This window comes from Argentina silus (assembly GCF_951799395.1).
Source record: "Argentina silus genome assembly, chromosome: 18".
NCBI classification, from domain to species: Eukaryota; Metazoa; Chordata; class Actinopteri; order Argentiniformes; family Argentinidae; genus Argentina; species Argentina silus.
In genome coordinates, this window is record NC_139672.1 from 7,711,554 (window position 1) to 7,732,146 (window position 20,593).

Below are 20,593 nucleotides of genomic sequence, written 5' to 3' on the forward strand. Positions count from 1 at the left end.
AAAATTTGAATGTGGTAAAATGTGCTGTTCCACTAGTCTTTTGTAACTTCATATTGTCTGATACAGGTTTCTTCATAGCTCCAGTGAAGGGTGTTTACCAGTTCCAGTTTTACCTCTTTGGTCATGGTCACACTTCACATCCTACAGGCGCTGTCTTGGTCAAGAACGGACAGCCTGTAGTTATAGCTTACGAACACCAACCAACCTATAGTGTAAACCCCTCTAATGGAGCCTCACTGCTGCTGGAGGTGGGAGATGTAGTCTTTGTGCGACTCTGGCAGAACTCACGGGTGTTTGACAATCACAACCACCACAGCACCTTCAGTGGCCACCTACTATTTTCCATGTGAAGAAATAATCATTGGGAGGGTTTAAGTGACAGGTCACACCGAAATCACATTTTCAAAGGTTTTCCTCTAAAGTGTCTAATGTGGAGATGCGTCCATGTTGTGTACATCCATCTTCATACCTCAATGCCAAATGAATGGGAAAGATAGGCACCATCTCATTTTGATGTCAACTATTCCTTTCACTTGAGTCAGCATTCTAAGATGCTCTAATGCAAGTCTGTTTTTTTTTTTTATTATTGTTCTTTTATTGTGATTGTAAATGAAATTATGGGATGATAGTCTCATCGAGAATAAATGTGATTTGTTATAAACTGAAATCTCTCCCTGTTTCTTGTTTATGTCAATGTGATTCTTATTTTGATAAAAGCGGATAAATCATTGATCTGATTAAAAACGATTGGCCTTCACTCTTTTCCTCTCTCTATATCCTCAATAAAATAAAGGTGATAACGTGTCACTGATATCACCTGGTAATGGTTAAACAGGTGAACACACTGTATATAAAGGAGAGAATTTAAATGCAAAAACAACACATTGCAAGAGAAGAAAAGAGACAACCAGTTGAAGAATGAAGACTCCTGTGGTTCTGCTGACGTTGCTCTGCTGCTGTCTGTCTGGGGCGCAGGTTCAGAGAGACCCTGAAGATGGAGGCAGTGAGAATGACATCACTCAACAGGTTCTCTACAGAGAAGGAGACAGCAGAGTGAATGAGATTCAGACAGAGACTCAGAGAACTGAACCTGCAGCCTCAACACTCTCCCAACAAACCTGCCAGCCTGACATCCACGCTGTGCTGAGAGAGATGAGCGCTATGATGGCAGAGCAGAGAGTCGAGATGAGACACACACAGTCAGAACTAAAAGAGATACAGGCCAGACTGAGAGAAAGTGAGAGCCAAGTAAAAGGTATTGTATGATAATTGCTAATAAATGCCTAATGAGCTTATTACAACTCTTACCTTCTCACAACCCACAATATAAAGTTATTCAACTGTATAGTTTGTAAAGTCCTTCGATTCAGAGTTGTGTCTATGAATTTCTACTTATGTCACTTATTGTCTTGTCCTTATTTCACTGCACTACTGCTTATTTGTATTAGTTGTATTGTGATGGAGATCAGTCCATCACGGGTTGGGAGTGTATGGGTGTGTGTGTGTGCAGGGGTATATGTTGTGTTTAGGTGCTTGTGCGAAGCAGGGGAGGACTCATAGGTCTGCGGTTGTTGGTCAGTCATGAGGGGCGGTTCTGCAAAGAATAAAAGGTATGAGTACGCGGCTAACACATTGGTACTCACAGCTGGAAATAACATTAACTATAAATAACATTTGAGTTACTGTGAAACATCGGTATTCTACACTTTACACTGCATATGGGAGATGAATGAAGTGTAGAATGTGTATATACTCACCTGGTTGTGATTGCAGTTCCTGGTTCACTGGCAAAAGGAATCTTCAAGCCACAGGGACAGCCTATATAGTTATGGAAGCTCCCATTGTTAATTGAACGGGGGGATGGGATTTGTGGCTGGAGAATATACTGTGTCCTTTGCACTTACCATAGCCTAACAGTGATTGTTTGTTTTTACCTACCTGTGATACTTGGTTATGTGTGATAATGTGTAAAAATAGATGTTAGATTATGTAATTTGGTTTGTGTACATTGTGAAGCTCCCCTCTCACTTGGTTTGTCCTATGTTAATCATGTCACCTGGGAGGGTATTTAAGTGTGGCCATTGGAATTATTTTCTTTTTTTTTTCTTTTCTTTTTTTTTTTGGTGAGATCGGTACCAATAAAATGCCCCACAAAGGTTTTTTTTTTGCAACATGTCTGCCTCTTCACTGAAACTCCATCCGTGCTAAAGCTTACTTGTATTATTTGTATTTTTTGTATGCTGCATTGTCAGGGAACCAACCCGAAGAATCTTACTCCCTGCACTTGTGTATGAGACATAACAAGAAACTTAAAACTTGAATTTGATATTCCCCCCCTGCCTCATCTAACAAAACAATTGGCAGGTCAGACATTTGGCCTAAAAAAAAGAATAAAGAATTGTACCTTTTTGTCAAAGATCTTTTCATTTAACCATCACATTTTTTTTTGTTCTAGGTTTGCAATTACAGCCCAAGACACAACACTTGCTGCATTGACAGCCCACTATGAGAGTCAGAGGAAAGAAAATGAAGGTATAGTCTGTGTGTGAAAAACACAACATACTTGACTTCCCTTAGAAACCTGGTGTACAGTTTTGGTTGACTCAGGCCTCTACAATGTTTATTTTCAGGACAAGCCATTGAGCTTACATCCTTGAAAGCCAGGTCATACCACACTGACAGTCAAGTGGAGGAGCTGAGGAGGGGAAATGAAGGTAATATCTGTAAATATTCTTAACAGCATTTAGAATCAGCATCAGGTTACAAGCATCTTAGAAACCATTAATAGCTTGTACACCATTGATAAACTGATAAATTGTCAAACTTTATTTTGATAGGTTTGTATAAATGCTCACAGCCAACAAACTATCAACTGCAAGTCTATAATATATATATGAGTATATGTTGATGTTGATATAGACACACACACACACACACACACACACACACACACACACACACAATATGCATGTATCATGAACAAAAAGGCATTTTGTCACTTTGTTTAATGTTTAATGTTCAGTTTATCAGCAGAACCTCTTCATACAGTACAGAGAGTTTCCTCCACCATTGATAAAAGGTCCCATCTGTGTCTCACAGTCAGCAAGGTGGCTTTCTCAGCCTCACTACTGGCTTCAGGGAGTGGAAACACAGGACCCTACAATGTCCAAACCCCTCTGGTCTTCAGACATGTCATCACAAACACTGGCAATGCTTACAACTCAAACACAGGTATGGTACAGTACACTCAAGTCAGACACGTGTAAAGAAATTAAAAACACAGCTGTCAGAGCATTTATCCATTCTACCTCACAGTTTTGTCAACAATTACGTGTGTGAATCCTCATACAGTCTGGGAGGCTTAGTTCAATACAATGGAGAAATGAGCAACTTCCTACTTCTTACTGCTTCCTCATGTATTCATGCAGCAAAGGCTTTTAGAACAGATTCAATGAATAAAATAGAACCAAAAAAGTGCAGCAGGTCAATATGTTATGATCAATCATAAATATGTGTTGTATTTTGCTGCTCCAATACAGGTTTCTTCACAGCACCAGTGAAGGGTGTTTACCAGTTCCAGTTTTACCTCTATGGTGGTGGTCACACTTCACATCCTACAGGCGCTGTCTTGGTCAAGAACGGACAGCCTGTAGTTATAGCTCTCGAACACCAACCAACCTATGGTTTAAACCCCTCTAATGGAGCCTCACTGCTGCTGGAGGTGGGAGATGTAGTCTTTGTGCGACTCTGGCCGCACTCACGGGTGTATGACAGTCAAGACCACCACACCACCTTCAGTGGCCACCTGCTATTTTCCATGTGAAGAAATAATCATTGGGAGGGTTTAAGTGACAGGTCACACCGAAATCACATTTTCAAAGGTTTTCCTCTAAAGTGTCTAATGTGGAGATGCGTCCATGTTGTGTACATCCACCTTCATACCTCAATACCAAATGAATGGGAAAGATAGGCACCATCTCATTTTGATGTCAACTATTCCTTTCACTTGAGTCAGCATTCTAAGATGCTCTAATGCAAGTCTGTTTGCTTGACCATTTTTTTTTTATTATTGTTCTTTTATTGTAACTGTAAATTAAATTATGGGATGATATTGTCTCATCGCTAATAAATGTGATTTGTTATAAACTGAAATCTCTCCCTGTTTCTTGTTTATGTCAATGTGATTCTTATTTTGATAAAAGCTGATAAATCATTGATCTGATTAAAAACGATTGACCTTGACTCTTTTCCTCTCTCTATATCCTCTATAAAATAAAGGTGATAACGTGTCACTGATATCACCTGGTAATGATTAAACAGGTGAACACACTGTATATAAAGGAGAGCATTAAATGCAAAAACAACACATTGCAAGAGAAGAAAAGAGACAACCAGTTGAAGAATGAAGACTCCTGTGGTTCTGCTGACGTTGCTCTGCTGCTGTCTGTCTGGGGCGCAGGTTCAGAGAGACCCTGAAGATGGAGGCAGTGAGAATGACATCACTCAACAGGTTCTCTACAGAGAAGGAGACAGCAGAGTGAATGAGATTCAGACAGAGACACAGAGAACTGAACCTGCAGCCTCAACACTCTCCCAACAAACCTGCCAGCCTGACATCCACACTGTGCTGAGAGAGATGAGCGCTATGATGGCAGAGCAGAGAGTCGAGATGAGACACACACAGTCAGAACTAAAAGAGCTACAGGCCAGACTGAGAGAAAGCGAGAGCCAAGTAAAAAGTATTGTATGACAGTTACTAATAAATGCCTAATGAGCTTATTACAACTCTTACCTTCTCACAACCCAAAATATAAAGTTATTCAACTGTATAGTTTGTAAAGTCCTTAGATTCAGAGATCTGTCTATGAATTTGTACTTATGTACTTATTACAAATGTACTTATGTCACTTATTGTCTTGTCCTTATTTCATTTCACTACTGCTTATTTGTATTAGTTGTATTATTTGTATTTTTTGTATGCTGCATTGTCAGGGAACCAACCCTAAGAATCTTACTCCCTGCACTTCTGTATGAGACATAACAATAAACTTGAAACTTGAAACTTGAATTTGATATTCCCCCCCTGCCTCATCTAACAAAACAATTGGCAGGTCAGACATTTGGCCTAAAAAAAAGAATAAAGAATTGCACCTTTTTGTCAAAGATCTTTTCATTTAACCATCACATTTTTTTATTCTATGTTTGAAATTACAGCCCAAGATACAACACTTTTTTATTATTGTTCTTTTATTGTGACTGTAAATGAAATTATGGGATGATATTGTCTCATCGCGAATAAATGTGATTTGTTATAAACTGAAATCTCTCCTTTTCTTGTTTATGTCAATGTGATTCTTATTTTAATAAAAGCGGATAAATCATTGATCTGTTTAAAAACGATTGGCCTTGACTCTTTTCCTCTCTCTATTTCCTCAATAAAATAAAGGTGATAACTTGTCACTGGTATCACCTGGTAATGGTTAAACAGGTGAACACAATGTATTGTGGCGATCGTGAGAAGCAGAGGCTTAATAGCTTTTAGTGAGTTTATTGTAATATATACAACGGTACACAAAAGACTTAACTTAACTAACAAAACTAACATTGGGCCACTAAAACCAACAACACTCAATTCTACGGTTTTGCCCCGAACATTCACACTGCAAGGCATGATTGGAACACAACAGCAGCCAATAGCAGTAGCCTAAACAAAAGAACAACAATAGCCCCGCCCCTCGCCGGCGCTACAGTATATAAAGGAGAGAATTTAAATGCAAAAACAACACATTGCAAGAGAAGAAAAGAGACAACCAGTAGAAGAATGAAGACTCCTGTGGTTCTGCTGACGTTGCTCTGCTGCTGTCTGTCTGGGGCGCAGGTTCAGAGAGACCCTGAAGATGGAGGCAGTGAGAATGACATCACTCAACAGGTTCTCTACAGAATCACCAGAGTGAATGAGATTCAGACAGAGACACAGACAACTGAACCTGCAGCCTCAACACTCTCCCAACAAACCTGCCAGCCTGACATCCACGCTGTGCTGAGAGAGATGACCGCTATGATGGCAGAGCAGAGAGTCGAGATGAGATACACACAGTCAGAACTAAAAGAGCTACAGGCCAGACTGAGAGAAAGTGAGAGCCAGGTGGAGGAGCTGAAGACAAAGAATGAAGGTATTTTCTGGAAAGTTTGTGGGACTATTCTAATAATAATAACATGGCATAGCATAGCTATTTAAACAATATCATAATGATGCAATTACAAGCGGTACAGGCCAGACTGAGTGCCATGAGAGCCAAGTAAAAAGTATTGTATGACAATTGCTTGTGTATGGAAACAAATGTAAACTACTTGAAACATTTGAAACTACTCAAAACATATGAAATGAAAATGATCACTTTCAATACACTACATGTATGATTAATTACATTTATTTTTTTGCCACAAACAGCTACTCTTGCATCCATGAAGGCCAAGTCAAATGCTACTGAGAGTCAGGTGGAGGCTCTGCAGAGGTATAATGAAGGTAACAGGCTTGAACGTCTACTAGTACTTGTTGAGTATTCATGCCAGGTAACAATCCATAACGATGCAGGCATTCAGAAACCTTCATAAACAGTTGTTAAATGCCTGAACATTTCTGATGTCTGTAGTTTATTTAACCCATTCAACTCATTTAACCCAACAGAACTACTGTAACACTTCAGCTAATATTCTCTCATCTGTGTCTCACAGTCAGAAAGGTGTCTTTCTCAGCGTCACTACTGGCTTCAGGATCTGGACACACAGGACCCTACGACACTCAAACCATCCTGGTCTACAGACACGTCATCACAAACACAGGCAATGCTTACAACCCAAATACAGGTATGATACGCTGCAGACACTTGTAAAGAAAAGTAGATACACAGTTATCAGATCTGACTCAAACAACACTTTGACAACAATCAGATGTTGTTGTTAAATTAATTGCAATCTGCTTAATGTTGTCAGGGACAACATGTTATGGTGCAGGAGTGGAGTTAAAAACACAGAATGGTCATGTGATAAGTCAGATTTATGGTTAATTTTGGTGATCCCAGATAAAATTTGAATGTGGTAAAATGTGCTGTTCCACTAGTCTTTTGTAACTTCATATTGTTGCTCTGATACAGGTTTCTTCATAGCTCCAGTGAAGGGTGTTTACCAGTTCCAGTTTTACCTCCATGGTCATGGTCACACTTCACATCCTACAGCCGGTGTCTTGGTCAAGAACGGACAGCCTGTAGTTGTAGCTTGGGAACAGCAACCAACCAAAAATGTAAACCCCTCTAATGGAGCCTCACTGCTGCTGGAGGTGGGAGATGAAGTCTTTGTGCGACTCTATCAGAACGCATGGGTGTATGACAATCAAAACCACCACTGCACCTTCAGTGGCCACCTACTATTTTCCATGTGAAGAAATAATCATTGGGAGGGTTTAAGTGACAGGTCACACCGAAATCACATTTTCAAAGGTTTTCCTCTAAAGTGTCTAACGTGGAGATGCGTCCATGTTGTGTACATCCATCTTCATACCTCAATGCCAAATGAATGGGAAAGATAGGCACCATCTCATTTTGATGTCAACTATTCCTTTCACTTGAGTCAGCATTCTAAGATGCTCTTATGCAAGTCTGTTTGCTTGACCATTTTCTTTTATTATTGTTCTTTTATTGTGACTGTAAATGAAATTATGGGATGATATTGTCTCATCGCGAATAAATGTGATTTGTTATGATCTGAAATCTCTCCCTGTTTCTTGTTTATGTCAATGTGATTCTTATTTTGATAAAAGCTGATAAATCATTGATCTGATTAAAAACGATTGGCCTTGACTCTTTTCCTCTCTCTATTTCCTCAATAAAATAAAAGTGATAACGTGTCACTGATATCACCTGGTAATGATTAAACAGGTGAACACACTGTATATAAAGGAGAGAATTTAAATGCAAAAACAACACATTGCAAGAGAAGAAAAGAGACAACCAGTAGAAGAATGAAGACTCCTGTGGTTCTGCTGACGTTGCTCTGCTGCTGTCTGTCTGGGGCGCAGGTTCAGAGAGACCCTGAAGATGGAGGCAGTGAGAATGACATCACTCAACAGGTTCTCTACAGAGAAGGAGACAGCAGAGTGAATGAGATTCAGACAGAGACACAGAGAACTGAACCTGCAGCCTCAACACTCTCCCAACAAACCTGCCAGCCTGACATCCACGCTGTGCTGAGAGAGATGAGCGCTATGATGGCAGAGCAGAGAGTAGAGATGAGACACACACAGTCAGAACTAAAAGAGCTACAGGCCAGACTGAGAGAAAGTGAGAGCCAGGTGGAGGAGCTGAAGACAAAGAATGAAGGTATTTCCTGGAAAGTTTGTGGGACTATTCTAATAATAATAACGTGGCATAAAATAGCTATTTAAACAACATCATAATGATGCAATTACAAGCGGTTCAGACCAGACTGAGTGTCAGTGAGAGCCAAGTAAAAAGTATTGTATGACAATTACTAATAAATGCCTAATGAGCTTATTACAACTCTCTTACCTTCTCACAACCCAAAATATGAAGTTATTCAACTGTATTGTTTGTAACCAATTGTGTTGCTTTGTTAAGTCCTTAGATATGTCTATGAATTTGATATTCCCCCTGCCTCATCGAACAAAACAAGTGGCAGGGCAGATATTTGGCTAAAAAAAAGAATAAAGAATTGCAACTTTATGTCAAAGATCTTTTCATTTAACCATCACAGTTTTTTTTGTTCTATGTTTTCAATTACAGCCCAAGACACAACACTTGCTGCATTGACAGCCCACTATGAGAGTCAGAGGAAAGAAAATGAAGGTATAGTCTGTGTGTGAAAAACACAACATACTTTACTTCCCTTGGAAACCTGGTGTACAGTTTTGGTTGACTCAGGCCTCTTCAATGTTTATTTTCAGGACAAGCCATTGAGCTTACATCCTTGAAAGCCAGGTCAAACCACACTGACAGTCAAGTGGAGGAGCTGAGGAGGGGAAATGAAGGTAACATCAGTAAATATTCTTAACAGGATTTACAATCAGCATCAGGTTACAAGCAGCTTAGAAACCATTAATAGCTTCTACACCATTGATAAACTCATAAATTGTCACACTTTATTTTGATAGGCTTGTATAAATGCTCACAGCCAACAAACTATCAACTGCAAGTCTATAATATATATATGAGTATATGTTGATATAGATATAGACACACACACACACACACACACACACACACACACAATATGCATGTATCATGAACAAAAGGCATTTTGTCACTTTGTTTCATGTTTAATGTTCAGTTTATCAGCAGAACCTCTTCATACAGTACAGAGAGTTTCCTCCACCATTGACAAAAGGTCCCATCTGTGTCTCACAGTCAGCAAGGTGGCTTTCTCAGCCTCACTACTGGCTTCAGGGAGTGGAACCACAGGACCCTACAATGTCCAAACCCCTCTGGTCTTCAGACATGTCTTCACAAACACTGGCAATGCTTACAACTCAAACACAGGTATGGTACAGTACACTCAAGTCAGACACGTGTAAAGAAATAAAAAACACAGCTGTCAGAGCTATTATCCATTCTACCTCACAGTTTTGTCAACAATTACGTGTGTGAATCCTCATACAGTCTGGGAGGCTTAGTTCAATAAAATGGAGAAATGAGCAACTTCCTACTTCTTACTGCTTCCTCATGTATTCATGCAGCAAAGGCTTTTAGAAAAGATTCAATGAATAAAACAGAACCAAATAAGTGCAGCAGGTCAATATGTTATGATCAATCATAAATATGTGTTGTATTTTGCTGCTCCAATACAGGTTTCTTCACAGCACCAGTGAAGGGTGTTTACCAGTTCCAGTTTCATCTCTATGGTGCTGGTCACACTTCACATCCTACAGGCGCTGTCTTGGTCAAGAACGGACAGCCTGTAGTTATAGCTTACGAACACCAACCAACCAAATATGTAAAACCCTCTAATGGAGCCTCACTGCTGCTGGAGGTGGGAGATGTAGTCTTTTTGCGACTCTGGGAGAACGCATGGGTGTATGACAATGGAAACCACCACACCACCTTCAGTGGCCACCTGCTGTTCACTATGTGAAGGGAAGCTCATTCAGTAAATGACTGTTGTTACTCAGTCAGTCTTCCTGAGTTCTCTGTTTTTATCATGTATGTTGTAAGATAATACATCAACCTGAGAGTGGAAAGGACGTCGAAGAACAATTCACGTGCATATTGGATTATAAGTAATGTAAAATATGTCTGATGTCTTTTATGTGTTTGTGTGTACTGTATGTTAACGATGTGATGTAAAGTGCCGTCTCAGATTGGTACTGCTCTGCCTCACACAGTCACACATACACTGTGCCATACTTACAGTACTCTAGCTCCATTGCATGAACGTAGGTAATGCTGCCAAGGGATTATGTTCATTTAAGACTGGCAACGTTTTCACCTGAACCCTGCCTTCATCACTACGGTAGCCAGGTAGAACATCACACTGACGTTCAATAGACTGGTGAAGTGGGACTAAAAATTCTAATAAATAATTTCAAACTGATTAATGAAATATTGTACCGATCACTGATAGAAATGATAGAGAGTGATGCAAGTATGATTACTGAAATATTGAATAAAGATACTATTGGCCAACAACAAGTGTTATTTTCCTGAGAGGACACGACACCCTGACTTGTTTAATACACCTTCTGTAGCAGTATTTCCACTAGATGATGGTCACAGTTACATTCCTTTGAGGACTGAGGTACTGGACCATACCCATAAATAGTAACAGGAGAATGTAGGCTACTTTGACACAGTTCATGTGGGAGCAAATTGTCAGTTTTTAGTGTGTGCTCCTTTACCACTTTCATGGGCCATGTGAATAGCTCCCTCTTCTGGCTACAATATGTGTGCACTACTCTTACAGTATTCCTATAATATTCCTATAAACTGTACATACTGTATCCACACTTGTACAAACTGCTCCTACTCCATACCACTGCTCTTCTGTACATATCTGTCTATACTGTACATAATTTATCTATACTGTTCATAATGCCCATATCCCTATATTTTCTTTAATACTACTGTTAATACACTGCACATATCTGTACATACCTGTTTATACTGTATTCCATATTTATTCTGCTATTACCCTAATGTTACTGTTAATACATATATACTGCTAGACTGCATTGCCTATACAGCTCATATGCTGCTACACTGTTCATACTGCATCTTATTTATTCTGCTTATAATGCTACTGCTAATTCATATACTGCACTACTTATACTATACTGCACTACTATACTGCACTACTAGACTGCTCATATACTGCACTACCTTATATACTGCTCACACTGCACTTTTCTGCTTTTGCACTTCTGGTTAGACGCTAACTGCATTTCGTTGTCTCTGTACTTGTACTCTGCACAATGACAATAAAGTTGAATCTAATCTAATCTAATCTAATCTTATTCTGGCACATACAAAGAACTATAAAGTAGTCCCAGCACAGTTTAAATATGCACAATAATACACATAGACAAGAGTTCACACACACACACACACACACACACACACACACACACACACACACACACACACACACACACACACACACACAAACACTTAAGATACAACACAATTGTAATCAATAAAGATAACACAGGCACCACACATGGAGACTCAGAGCAGGGGGTTGGGAAGTTTAACACAACATTGTGGACCTGGGGTTGATTGGACAACAGAATTATGTAGAGTAACAATGGAATCTCTCAGTTTCAGTTGTTATTTGTTCAGTTCAAACATAAAACAAGAGCAGGTGGCCACTGAAGGTGGTGTGGTGATGGTGGCGGTCATACAGTCGATGGTTTGTAACGAGACATATGTAGACCACATCTCCTACCTCCAGCAGCAGAGAGGCCCCGCTTGCAGCATTTACGGTGTAGGTTGGTTGTCTTAGCCAATTGAAACCTATTGAGACCTAACCTAACTCTATATAGGTGAAGTGTGTATAATCATTGTATCATAATGTTGACTAGTGTTATCACGTCTTTACCATTTAAACCCTGCCAATGTACAAAAGACAAGTAACTTATAAAGCATTTTGAAGATCATTTTCTGAATGTTGTGAGCATTATCATTTCTGTTTCCATTTAGGTCAATGGCAGACACTTACAGTATAGAGCTGTCTCACTCTTTTACCTTCAAGTCAATCATTGGTCAAATCACAAGACTACTAGCTCTGCTGACGTTGCTGCGCTGCTGTCTGTCTGAGGAACAGGTTCAGAGAGACACTGAAGATGAAGCAGTGTAAATGACATCACTCCAAAAGTTCTCTACAGTTGACAATATGAATGACAATCAGGATGCAGACACAAAGGGAACTGAACCTGCAGCCTCAACACTCTCCCAACAAACCTGTCAGCCTGACATCCACGCTGTGCTGAGAGAGATGAGCGCTATGATGGCAGAGCAGAGAGTCAAGATGAGACACACACAGTCAGAGCTGAAAGAGATACAGGTCAGACTAGAGAGAGAAAGTGAGAGCCAAGTAAAAGGTATTGTATGACATTTACTAATAAATGGAGAACAATTTAAAATACTTGAGACATTTGAACTGAGGAAAGAACTGAAGGTATTGTGTGGGATGTATGTGGAATGTGTATGGACCTACAGTAGACTTACAACATAATTATAATATATGATTATGCAATAATCACACATGTTGGAAATAAATCTATTTCTCTTATTCCATCTTTTCTCTCTCTACGATTTCAGCCCAAGCAGTTGAAATTGTTGCTATGAAAACCAGCTCAAAAATGACTGAAAGCAAGGTAGAAGAACTGAGGAGAAATGATGAAGGTACCGTAATACTTTGATATATGAAGATGCAGAATTGATCGCAGTGTTGTCAACTCAAAATATAATTTGACTGAGAGAAAGTGAGAGCCAAGTGAAGGAGCAGAGGGTCATGGTGGAGGTGTTGCTGACAAGATAGAATAAAGGTATTGTACTGTATGAAATATATATTGATAACATGGTAGAGAAAGAGGGAAGGACATTGGTTGAGCTAAAAATAATAAATGGATCTATCGTGGCTGAGTAGACAACTAGGCCTATATTCTGATGATCATAAAGACAGATTGAAGAACAATTGATGTGAAATTGTGTGTAATTTCAGGACGGGCAGAAGAGCTTGCTGCAATGAAGACCAGGTCCAATGTTACAAAAAGCCAGATGAAGGAACAGAAAGCCACTGTGGAGGAACTGAAGAGAAAGAATGATGGTATGAGATTCATGGGCATCATCAATGTGTTCACACTCAAATGTTATGTTCACACTCAATATCAATCCAACTTACCATAAACGTTCCAAAGGAAGCCAGACTGTGATTGGTTAGTTTGTCTATCTGTAGCGCAAGAGGAAGAGCTTACAGCATTGAGGGCCATGTCGAACATCACTGAGACCCAGGTGGAGGAACTGAAGAGAGAAACAGAAGGTAATTTGTAATTGATGATATAAATAAATATGGAGTAGAACATCTTTCTAAGAACTGATAGAAATGTATTGCGATTTCCCTACGTTGTTGCAGCATGTACAGCTTATCCGAGAGTATTACTGTACATGACCTTTTGGGTCTAATAAATGACACTCCATGAATCACAAGTGTTGATTTCTGGTATTTTCCTCATCTATATTGGCTGCTATACGTATGGTTGCTATGAGCTGTTATGAATGCTTACATAGCAATTATTGTGCATTTTGATCTAGTTTCAGCTAAGTGGGTGGTCTAACACTATGTAAACAACTCAACCCACACATACATTGGGTGATTGAGGGGACTTTGAATGTTTTATGTTGTTTCACACAGCGTATGATCACAAACTCAACTACTGTAATTCTTTCTGTTCACGGTCTCACCTGGGTCTCACAGACAGGAAAGTGGCTTTCACTGCTTCTCTGTTCACCTCGGGGGCTGAAAAAATAGGACCCTTCAACAGTCGCACCACCCTGGTTTACGGGAATGTCTTCACAAACATTGGCAATGCTTACAACAAATATACAGGTACCAGTATCTGCAAGAACATCTGAATGGCCCCCTATGCTGCAAGTCATGGCAAACAAATATACAGTAAGACACATTTTAGGTGTCAAATCAAAGGGCATACTTGAAAGGAAATTGAAAGATAACTTTAGAGATCTCTAATGATTTCTTTCATATCTGGTGTTAATGAGTAAAATTGGTCTTCAAAATTTGTCTTCATCAGACCAGACTAAAACTTTAATAGGCTGTGTACTTTAAACTCAACTTAACTCTCAATCTCAATGAACAGAGATTGATTAAGACATATTTGTGTTGTGATGAATACAGGGGTCTTCACAGCACCAGTGAGAGGAGTCTACCTCTTCAAGTTTTTTGCATTTGCTGATGGAGGAGCACCAGGCATAACAGCAGCCTTGGAAAGGAATGGAGAGCATATACTGATGGTTCATGCAACACAACCTGGTGGTGCTATGAATGCTGCTAATGCTGTATCACTGTTACTGGAGGTGGGAGATGTGGTCTGCATACGACTCTACGAAAACCATTGGATACTTGATAATGCACACCGGCACAGCACTTTCAGTGGTCATCTACTGTTCACCATGTGAGGGGAAGTCTTTCAAAACTATCAACACTGTTTTGTGATTGGGTCCAAAATGCATAAAATGTAGACTGTGTGTCATTAATATACAGACACAGTGCTGATATTTGTTAATTCAAAGGAATAAGATCTATGTACTGAAGGTACCCATGGGCCGCTATATACCAGAAATGCACAGAAAAATGTTATCAATAAGTCTATTAATGAATGTCAGTTACAAGACTTCTACATCATACATTGAGAATAAATGTAAATGTGGTGTGTATATAGATGTGAGGTTAAGCATAATTTCTTCCATATTCAGCCAACTGTTATCAAACTTAACTGTGCAAATTTGAAACACTTCATACTGCTAGACTTTATAGGCCTTTTAGGTGAGACAAATGCTTCACTCTTTCACCTTCAATGTAATAATTTAACAATTATGTAATTCAATATGACTTCTGGCATCAATTCAGTCCAATTGAATGATGTAAAACATGTCATGACCAAATCTGGTGTATGGTTAGCAGGTCAGTGTATACAGTAGACTAATATTAGGAGATAATAGGAGACTACTAATCCTGAACCTGAGAGTTGCAGGCTGTGCATACTTTTGACCCAGTCCAGCACTAACACACCTGATTCAACTAATGAAGGTCATGATGGTGGTTAAAATGAGATTAAGTGATTAAACTATGATATGTGACACAGTCTTAGCACATTGCTGGCCCAAGACGACAAGGTTACCCTGTAGCTCTAGTGTTGGTGAACAATGCTTTAAGATGACTATGAAAACGGCGGTTATCACCAGAACACAAAGATTATGTTTATTATTCTCAGCCAGTCCAGTAGTAAGTAGTGTACTGATTAGATACAGCCCCTCCCCGTTCTCCATCCCCCGGAAGAAGAGACTCCCGTCCCGTGATCATCGGGAGAGATGTCTCGTGGGGCCCCGCCGCCTGCTTCTCGTCAGCCGTGACGTCACGCGGCGCGGAGAGCTGTCCTCGCGGCGCTGGTGCTGAAACAAGATGGCTGTGCGCGCGAGAGGAGCGGAGAGCTGAGGAGATGCAGAGAAGGAACATAGTGAGGAGAACTTTGAGCTGAAATAAAAAATAAAAAATAAAAGAATATATAGCAGCAACCGCAAAGAAAGAGACCGGTTCCTTGTAGAATGTGCGCGACTCGTTTACGTTACCACAAGGGCGATATTTCTGTTTTGATGTAAACCTACACGGGGAGGTAGCCTCCTGAGGAGTAGCCAACCGAATCACGGAGGACCCAGGCGCCCGGTAGAGGACAGCCGGGGACGCTCACGACTACCTTCAGAGATGTCCCTGCTCTGTGTCGGAGGTAAGAGGAAAGGGAAGAAACACGGCGTAATATGTGTATGCTGTTAAGTGTAGGCTGTTCATTCATGTATTCTTTTGTTTTGTTGGATTGATGCCGATGTTTTATTGTGGCAATAATTCAGTGTCTTATGGTCTTGAAGAATCTGTAGTAAGCTTGTGCTGAATAGCCAATAAACCATAGCCCTGAAACAAATGTAAGGTTGTAGGATGACACATGGGGTGACTACACATTCTGTCTTTAGCCAACCGCTCACTGATTGAATGACACTTGTACGTTTTGTCTATAGTGACAATATGATTTGAAAGACTGTCTTTAGCAGGAGACTTATACAGGAGATGCTCTCGCATGAATAACTATTTCTTTTTTTAATGATGGACAGAGGACATAGTCAGTGTTTTAGAACTGTGTAGGCGAGATCTGGCTACATCATACAGTATGGTGTCATTTGCGGGGAAGAGTAGTCTATTATAAATAATAGCCTAAATGCTTTTTTATAACAAACAACACCAACAATCCCTATGAGATTATAACCTGTAGATAACTGGTTTATCAGTAGCGTTTCGGACTGAAATAAACGTAAAATCCTAGGCTAATCCGCTATACTAGAATCTGGAAGGTAGCCCTATTTCCTATCATTTTTCAACCGAGAGCACTAACGATCTTATCAATAGATCAATTTGTTCAAGTGTTTCAATTGATGTCGGTTGTAGACATTTACATGTCCCCTGTTGCAATTGTGTGTGTGTGTGTGTGTGTGTGTGTGTGTGTGTGTGTGTGTGTGTGTGTGTGTGTCAGTTCATGCGTGGGCAGTCAGTTTAAAGAGGAGAGGAAGCCCCTATCGATGCCGCACCGCGGCCGCGTTTTAAGCCGCGTCTACCCCGCGGCCGTGAGGGAATCCTACAGGAGGGTGTGAGCGCCGCGTCAGGTCGTGCTGTCTGTGGGCAGAAATTAATATTCTCCCGACGCCACGCGTCACCTCATCACGCCTCGTTCCGAGAAAGCCTCCGATGCTGTCATTGTTCCCGCAAAACCTGATGAACAAGCATAGACCTTAATGACACATAAAGCTTAGCTATAGGCCTAATGGCACATAAACTAATTAACCAGTGAGGCCCATCCACTGTTTGCTATAGCCTGGGTGTCATTGAGACGTGAGTGTACAGTATTTCATTCATAAACACTGCTCTGGATGTCAATGAAAGTCGTAGTAGACTTGTTGGAGAGCCCCTCTCCGATTTCTCTTACATCATGGGCTAGTCGACATGTCCTTACCTTGTGCAGTGTGACTGTTTCAATTTCTATCTGCAGCGTAGAAAGAGAAGACATTTTGAAGGGGGGGGGGAGAGAGAGGGAGAGAGAGAGAGAGGGAGAGAGAGGGAGAGAGAGGGAGAGAGAGAGGGAGAGAGAGTTGTATATTGAAGTCTGTTCATCTTTGGATCCGAATCACATCTAAATAATATGTGGCGCAAACTGAAGCCTACAGCTTGACTGGTTTACCTGGGGCTGATTCAGACCACGGACACCAGGTGAATGAGCTCTGACAAATCAACCAGCGAGACTACCAGAGATATATGAGATATATGAGATATATGAGATATATCTCCAGAGATATATGAAAAGCAGCATCCAAACGTGTAGCATATACCCTTGTCAGAATATATGTCTGAATAATACTACCCCTTAATTCGTCCTTGGTCTTGGCTTCCTCATGTAGGCCTATTTCACATTCTGACAGCTCAAGCTGAATGCTTCGCCCTGCCAGGACACTCTCTGTAAAGACCTTGGGCAATCCTCTTATACTCCCTGATAAATCAAAGACAGTTGTTACACGACTTGGGCTTACTCAGACAAGGTCCGTGGTGTTGAATCTATAGGGTTGCCATGTCCACTCATTCAGAAAATTCTGAAGACGTTGTTCATATTTCATTAAATCATTTCAGTGAGTCATTACAAGAATCCTTGACAAGAAGCTTGACTGGCAGGTAAAGGCTTATTACAGGAGGCTCCAGGAGGCCAAACTCGGACGGTCAATCTCGGAATATTCTGTTCCTGGCCAAATACTCATGTGGGAATGCTCCTAGGTCCAGCATTGGGTCCAGTATTGTTTATGAATGGAGTGTGTGTGTAGGTCTTAATAGGTGGAGCGTGTGTGTGTGTGTGTGTGTGTGTGTGTGTGGGAGTGTGTGTGTGTGTATGTGTGTGTGTGTGTGTGTGTGTGTGTGTGTGTGTGTGTGTATGTGTGTGTTTGCATGCGCGCATGTGTGCCTGCTTGCGCCTGTGTGTGTGTGTGTGTGTGTGTGTGTGTGTGTGTGTGTGTGTGTGTGTGTGTATTGTTTATGAGCTGAGGTTCCTCATCGAATAATTTACTCCATCAGAGAGATTTATGATACACTGCTATTATTAAGCATTAGCTTCCTGCCGTCCAATTCCTTCTCCATTGATCCTCCTCTTGTACTGATGTATTGCTTGGGCTGTTTTTAGTCGAGGCAGTAAAACACAATCAACCAAGCTCTATTTTCATCTGCTGGAACAATCTGAGAGTGATGAAAACCACACTCGATTTCATCCCCCACTTTCCATCCAATACTCAATGATTTAATTCTCCATGTTGTCAGAGGGACAATGGCTTTTAGCTAGGATAATCTGCTTTGATAAAAATGAACTGGATCTACAAAATGTGTTCTCGAGAGGAAAATGGAGGTTCAATAAGCTAAAGATACTAAAAACAAACATTTTTGGGCATTGAAAAGAGTAGCCAAACTACTTTGCCCGTTCTGCATTTCCTTCTCTTTTGCTGTAACTACAGTCAGATACTTGTGTTTTAGCCTCCTTGACAGGATCCCTGCAGGTGTATTTCAGTTGCTCATTACTATAACCACAGATGTATCTGAGACATAGTGTTAAACTAAGTGCAGGTGTGTGTGATATAGATGTGTATAGATGCAGGTGCATGTGTTCTCTTGCTGTAACTGCAGACTTATCTGTTTCACACAGTACCTGCAGGTGTTTCTGTGTTTGTGCGTGTGTGTGTGTGTGTGTGTGTGTGTGTGTGTGTGTGTGTGTGTGTGTGTGTGTGTGTGTGTGTGTGTGTGTATGTGCCTCTTCTCTCGCTGACTCAGGGTAATTTCATGTACATCGGCTTATCCTCTTTGGGCAGTTGCTATGGAGACTGAGGCCAGTCATGCAGGCCTGTAGAGAGTATTATGGGATGAGCAGGCTGAGGGTGTTGAATATTAAAGCTCACTCATATATATATATATATATATATACACACGTGTGTGTGTGTGTGCAAGCGCATGTGGACGTGTGTGTGTGCGTGGCCATTCTGTGTTTGAGTGTATGTGGGAGTGCGGATGGTGAAGCATTAAAAATGTATGTGTGAGTTACGTCAGAGCTGGTTAAAAAGTGCTGCAGAGAGAGAGAGTGCAAAGTGGGCTTCAACAAGACTTGCATCCACAAGATATTCAGACACTCACCTCTGTAGCGCATGTATGTATTACTCAATAAAGCCTTCATCAAGCACCCTGATGTGGTCTTGCAGAAATACATTTAAAGTAAATAAATAATGTATTGATTGTCTATAAATAAATGTCTGTTTTTTTAATATCTAAGATGAACTTTCATGTGTATTAATACATATCACACTCAGTGCTCAGGAGCAACGGAGAGAGCTTATTTGAGTATATCAGTTAGCAGTGACATACTGTTCTCTAGAAGTGCTCAGAGGACCAGTGTGTGTTCACTGCAAATGTGCAGGATTATTATTCTCATGTGTTTGTATTTGCGTCGATTCATAGTTTTATTTCAGAACAGCCCACCGAACAGGAAACACAGTACGCAGTTGGAGGGAACCAGACCCAGCATGCGGTGTTGTGTGTGTGTGTGTGTGTGTGTGTGTGTGTGTGTGTGTGTGTGTGTGTGTGTGTGTGTGTGTGTGTAAGTGTGTGTAAGTGTGTGCTCAGAACAGATGGTGTTCCCCCCTGTGTGATTCTTGTCCCTCTCTGTGTTTTCACAGTGAAGAAAGCCAAGCTGGATGGACCCCAAGGTCAGTGCTGGGATACTAGAAATAGAAACAGAAATAGGTAGAATGGAGGCTGTCGATGGACTGGGTGTATGTTTTATACTGTATATCTTTGATTATAATCGACCCCCCATGGAATAAATTAAACCGTGGTAGCATGCTAAAGCTATCGATCAATAGGGGGGTTAGTGGGGTCATGGCACACATTCAACGTCCTTATGTCGATGGTCTCTGTCTCTCTCTGTTTCTCTACTCCTCTCCTTTATTTCTCCATTTCTCCTTTCTCTCCCTAATAGAGAAGTTCAACACCTACGTGACTCTGAAGGTTCAGAATGTGAAGAGCACCACCATCGCTGTCAGGGGCAGCCTGCCCAGCTGGGAGCAGGACTTCATGTTGTGAGTCCTCTCTCTCTCTCTCTCTCTCTCTCTCTCTCTCTCTCTCTCTCTCTCTCTCTCCTAGCACTTATTTTTCATGTCTCCTCTCCTCCGTGTGTCCATCTCCATCTGTTCCTTTCTCTTTTTTCCCTCTCTTAACCTCCCTTACA

At 40.7% G+C, this 20,593-nt stretch overlaps 3 protein-coding genes across 3 annotated transcripts in view; all 3 read left to right on the forward strand.

Moving 5' to 3' along the window:
• Positions 1-918: 918 nt before the first annotated feature.
• Positions 919-3,823, forward strand: LOC310819248 (uncharacterized protein; the record flags this gene model as incomplete). The annotated part of the gene is made up of 5 exons (XM_083690492.1): positions 919-1,255; positions 2,470-2,532; positions 2,631-2,714; positions 3,100-3,231; positions 3,540-3,823. 5 exons carry the CDS (start codon positions 919-921, stop codon positions 3,821-3,823), a joined length of 900 nt encoding a protein of 299 aa, XP_083546618.1.
• Positions 3,824-5,821: 1,998 nt separating this feature from the next.
• On the forward strand, positions 5,822-7,719 carry LOC310819249 (uncharacterized protein; the record flags this gene model as incomplete). Its single annotated transcript, XM_083690493.1, has 4 exons — positions 5,822-6,173; positions 6,452-6,526; positions 6,736-6,867; positions 7,155-7,719. The coding sequence occupies 4 exons, from the start codon at positions 5,822-5,824 to the stop codon at positions 7,436-7,438; spliced, it is 843 nt and encodes a 280-aa protein (XP_083546619.1). The 3' UTR covers positions 7,439-7,719.
• An 8,286-nt stretch (positions 7,720-16,005) lies between these two features.
• LOC310818723 (protein unc-13 homolog A) overlaps positions 16,006-20,593 on the forward strand; it is a gene marked incomplete at both ends in the record, with an annotated part of 36,806 nt that continues 32,218 nt past the window's right edge. The window contains 3 exon segments of the mRNA XM_083689744.1: positions 16,006-16,027; positions 20,043-20,072; positions 20,345-20,444. Coding sequence (XP_083545870.1) covers positions 16,006-16,027; positions 20,043-20,072; positions 20,345-20,444 — 152 coding nt within the window.